The sequence below is a fragment of the Engraulis encrasicolus genome, chromosome 8 (assembly GCF_034702125.1).
Source record: "Engraulis encrasicolus isolate BLACKSEA-1 chromosome 8, IST_EnEncr_1.0, whole genome shotgun sequence".
In the NCBI taxonomy this organism is placed as follows: Eukaryota; Metazoa; Chordata; class Actinopteri; order Clupeiformes; family Engraulidae; genus Engraulis; species Engraulis encrasicolus.
This window is the reverse complement of record NC_085864.1, coordinates 53364252-53369251: the sequence shown is the minus strand read 5'-3', so window position 1 is coordinate 53369251 and position 5000 is coordinate 53364252. Positions and strand designations below refer to the sequence as shown.

At 45.4% G+C, this 5000-nt stretch overlaps 1 protein-coding gene across 1 annotated transcript in view; it reads left to right on the top strand.

The window, feature by feature from the left end:
- The window catches only part of egln2 (egl-9 family hypoxia-inducible factor 2), a 28893-nt gene that overhangs the window by 14987 nt on the left and 8906 nt on the right, over positions 1 to 5000 (top strand). The window contains exon 3 of the mRNA XM_063205873.1: positions 4319 to 4438. Within this exon, the coding sequence (XP_063061943.1) occupies positions 4319 to 4438 (120 nt within the window). The remainder of the gene's footprint in view (positions 1 to 4318; positions 4439 to 5000) is intronic.

Below are 5000 nucleotides of genomic sequence, written 5' to 3'. Positions count from 1 at the left end.
TCACACACATACTGCCCCCCCCCCCTCTCTCTCTCCTCTATAGTGTGATGTAGGTGTTAAACAAGTGTGGTATTCCACAATAGGGGTGTAAATCACAGCCTTCATGACGATACGATACGGTATCGATTTCTTAAATCAGGGATTCGATTTTTTTTCGATACTTAAGAATTCCCCACGATACGATGCGATTCGGTTCGATGCGATTCGGTTCGATCCGATTTTTTCCAATTATTTTTCTCCTACTATTGTGTTATGAAGCTAGGGCATTGCACAGGGGCCTGCGATTCGATTCTTTTCGATTCTTAAGAATGCTCCACGATACGATGCGATTCGATTAAATCGCCGGCTGATACTTCCGATACATCGATACATTTCGATTTTATTTACATCCCTATTCCACAACTGGCACTCGTGGAGTTAACTCTTTATCGCAAACACATTATAAGTGGGCGGGGCTATGCTGTACAGAGGAACCCTGGCTGCTGATTGGCTGATGGGTAAACCTGGGTGCTGATTGGCTGATGGGTAACCCTGTACAGGAATTACGCAGCAATTTGTGGAATGCCTGCCTGGCTGTGCCCGGGCACCGCTTAAAGGGCCAGCGCACCCTTTTAGAACACACACACACACACACACACACACACACACACACACACACACACACACACACACACACACACACACACACACACACACACACACACACACACACACACACACACACACACACACACACACACACACACACACATTCTACAACTACTATTATAGGTCACCACGTACCTCAGTGTTTGTTTGTGTGCATGCGTGCGTGTGTGTCCTCGGTGTGTATTTACACATAACTATGGATATGTTTGTAAGTGACTAGGCCAGCGTGATTTATTACTCTGTGTGTGTGTGTGTGTGCGTGTGTGCGTGTGAGTGTGTGTGTGTGTGTGTGTGTGTGTGTGTGTGTGTGTGTGTGTGTGTGTGTGTGTGTGTTGCTGGTTGCGTGACGGTCAGGGAACAGAGTGTGCCCCACATCTCAGGTTACAGCAGGCGATGGGGGCATCTGCAGCACACACACACACACACACACACGCTTGCTCGCTCGCACGCACGCACACACACACACACACACACACACACACACACACACACACACACGCTTTTTTTGTTTGTTTGTTTGTATGGTTGTGTGAAATTGTGTTGATGTGTTTTGGCATTTATGTTTGTATGGTCATGTGTGTTTGAAAGTTTGAAAGTTTATTTATTTAACAGGACAGCATATATTATAGATAATAGATATATTAAGATTTTAGCCGTAGGACTAATTTCCATTTTTTGTACCTTTAACAGGTTAGATTAAAAAGTTAATTAAAAAGAATTACAAACAGTATTGCACAAGTTATAAAATAAAAAAAAAGTTTTGCACAAATAGTGTGTGTTTGTATGGTTGTGTGTGTGTGTTGATGTGTTTTTCCATTTGAGTTTGTTTCTATGGTCTAAGAAGTCTTGCCCTCCCTAAAGGGCCGTACACACACATCGCTGCTATTTACTACAGTAGCTTCTCGCTTGCTCGCCTACTCGTCGCTCTTTCATGGAACGTTCGCTGAAAGTTCCCGCGGCTTTAACTGCCAATGAACAGGCGAGAAGTACCGAACTCTGCATTCCAATTGGTTACTCGCTTACTCGCCTTGCTCGAAGATAAAATATTTTCAACTCGGGATCCGCCCACATCGCATCGCTTGTACAGTACTCGCCTACTCGCCTGCTTGTCTCGCTGGAACACATTGACATTCTATTGAGTTCATTCGCTGAGCGAGTAACTAGCAGCGACGTGTGTGTACGGCCCTTAAGGCAGTGAAAAGTGGCGTGCTGGAATGACACCATTTCATGTAGATGAAGGCCAATGGCACCAGACACTTTTTTTTTTATTATTGTAGAAAAACATCACAGAAGTCGAAACAGTCTGCCAGGGATTGTCTCGTAAAATAAAAAGTGCATAAAGGAAAGAACAGAAACATGAAAATCAATAAAATTACATGAAAGTATTGTACAGCACAAATAAGTTATATGTTTTCACAGCTTTCTTGTTGATAGATTTAGAAATGGACGCTATATAATGATCTATGTAAATGGAGAATTCAATAAAGGTTGGTTTTATGTTTTGAAATTTAGATTTGTGTATATAATGTTTGGCTAAAATGATCAATAGGCACCAGACACGTATGACCAGTGAGGGGGCACACACTTTGTACAGATTGTTCATACAGGGGGCATTACATTAACTTAATGATATGGTCCTGCCCTCCACATAAACTTATGCATCCCACCCTGCGACCTTTACTTAAAGTGCTGTCACCTTTTGCCCTGTACACACACAGACGCGAGCATACACAGGCACACACACACACGCGCACACACACACACACACACACACACACACACACACACACACACACACACACACACACACACACACACACACACACACACACACAACCTTTTTTGTCCAGTAACAGTATGTCCTTTCCCTCTACAGCTTATACCAGTCTGACATAAATTATACAGTCCCCTCCTTACCTTACCGATTCGCTAACCTTCATCCACCCGGACACACACACACACACACACACACACACACACACACACACACACACACACACACACACTCACTGACACACACACACCGTCCGCACCCAACACACACCCTTAACCTTTTTCCCTTAACCTTTAAACTGATCTGACTTCCTCGCCCCTGAAGTTTACCATGACATCCATAAATATTGATTTTGGCCAGCCAAAATCTGTGAGCACACTCCATTACTGCATTGCTGAACAGCTTGACATTACACCGGGCGCTCATGTGTACAAGCAGTTAGGGCCTCAGACTTGTAGCTCAAAGGTTGCCAATTCGACTCCTGCCAGTTTTGACCCGACCCGCCGCCAGGTTGGTGGGGGGCGGTAATTAACCAGTGCTCTCCCCCATCCTCCTCCAAGACTGGGAGCTGCACTGCTCCCTAGGGGGCGCCATTGGGGGGCTGCCCCCTAGCACGGGAGAGCCATAAATGCAATTTCATTGTGTGCAGCGTGCACTTTTGTGCTGGGGAGTGCTGTGTCACAATGACAATGGGAGTTGGAGTTTCCCGCAGGTGGGCTTTCACTACACTATTTCGGAGGAGTAGATGTGTGCACATCCCACCCGATGGGCCAGGTGCAAGAAAATAAAAGCAATAATCCAAGTGAAAAAGTATGAAGTCCACAACACTGCTTGTCTTCTGTGATTATTTAATAGAGCGCAACTTTTCGACCTTCAGGTCTCCATCAGACAAAGTCATCTTTAAATAATTAAATAATCACAGAAGACAAGCAGTGTTGCAGACTTTATTCTTTTTCACTACAGTAGACCATGTGCTGAGCAGTTAAACATTACAGGGGCTTTAAATTGACACCAACCAATCGGCCTGATGATGGAGGTTGAAAACTCAGTTTGGCTGGTAGAAAAGAAAACCTACGAGCCACTTTGGCAGGTAGAGAGTATACTATGTGTGGCTAGTGAGATTTAACATCTACATACAGGTCAAATTGGCTTGTGATGGAAAAAAGTTAATTTATCGCCCTGCACATGCCCAAGGTTTGCAACTGGATGTTTGAGGTGCTTCACTTCACTAAACTATTTTCAAAAAGTCAGATACAGTGCTGTGACAAATACTGTATACAGACATTACAATACATTACACTTAGCTGATGCTTTTGTCCAAAGCCATTCATGTGTACAGATATTACAGGATATTGGTTACAGTCCCTGGAGCAGAGTGAGGTTAGGTGCCTTGCTCAAGGGGCGCTTAAGCCGTGATAGAGGAAGGGAGTAGTAAGGATGGGGGTTGAACATGCAACCTTGTGATCTACAGTCCAACTCCACCCTGGGTGCCCCACATACAGACATGCCGTTAACATGACAGGGGTGCCACACAGAGGATTCAGCTCTTGACTGTTTGTCATACGCATCTCGCTTGTCATACGACATTATAATGGTCAGACCCTAACGTTTCTTTCCTTCTGTCCTCCTGTGTGTGTGTGTGTGTGTGTGTGTGTGTGTGTGTGTGTGTGTGTGTGTGTGTGTGTGTGTGTGTGTGTGTGTGCGTGTGCGTGTGCGTGTGCGTGCGTGCGTGCGTGTGTGTGTGTGTGTGTTTAGGCCATGGTGGCATGCTACCCTGGGAAGGGGACGGGTTACATACCTCACTAACGGTTCTTTCCTCCTCCTGTGTGTGTGTGTGTGTGTGTGTGTGTGTGTGTGTGTGTGTGTGTGTGTGTGTGTGTGTGTGTGTGTGTGTAGGCCATGGTGGCGTGCTACCCTGGGAAGGGGACGGGCTACGTGCGGCACGTGGACAATCCCCATGGCGACGGCCGCTGCATCACCTGCATCTACTATCTCAACAAGGACTGGAACGCCAAGGTGAGAGGCCACTTCCTGTGTCAAAATAAGAGTGCATATTCACCTGAGTATATATTCACGTATTTCTCAACAAGGACTGGAACGCCAAGGTGAGAGGCCACTTCCTGTGTCAAAATAAGAGTGTATATTCACCAGTGTCAAAATGAGAGTATAAATTCACATATTTCTCAACAAGGGGTGCATTCCAATATGCACACTCCCCTCCTCCACTTGTGCTTGTGGCCTCACCCCTGCTCCTGGCCCGGCCTCCGTGGAGAAAACAATAAGTTTCCCAGCTGTCAGCCTAGCCAAAACTATTTTTGGGGGACTAGTCTTCATTCACCATCCAGTTTGCAAATGAGAAAATGACTTTACAATTGAGCTTTTGTGAGATATTGAAATATAATGCTGTTGTCAGTGATGTCATCATGACGTATTACTTCCTGGTACGAGGCCACAAGCACAAGTGGAGGACGCAAGGTTGCATATTGGAACGCACTCAGGGTATAGATTCACATATTTCTCAACAAGGATTGGCCAAGATAAGATTCCACTTCTGGTATCAAAATAAGAGTCCACACTC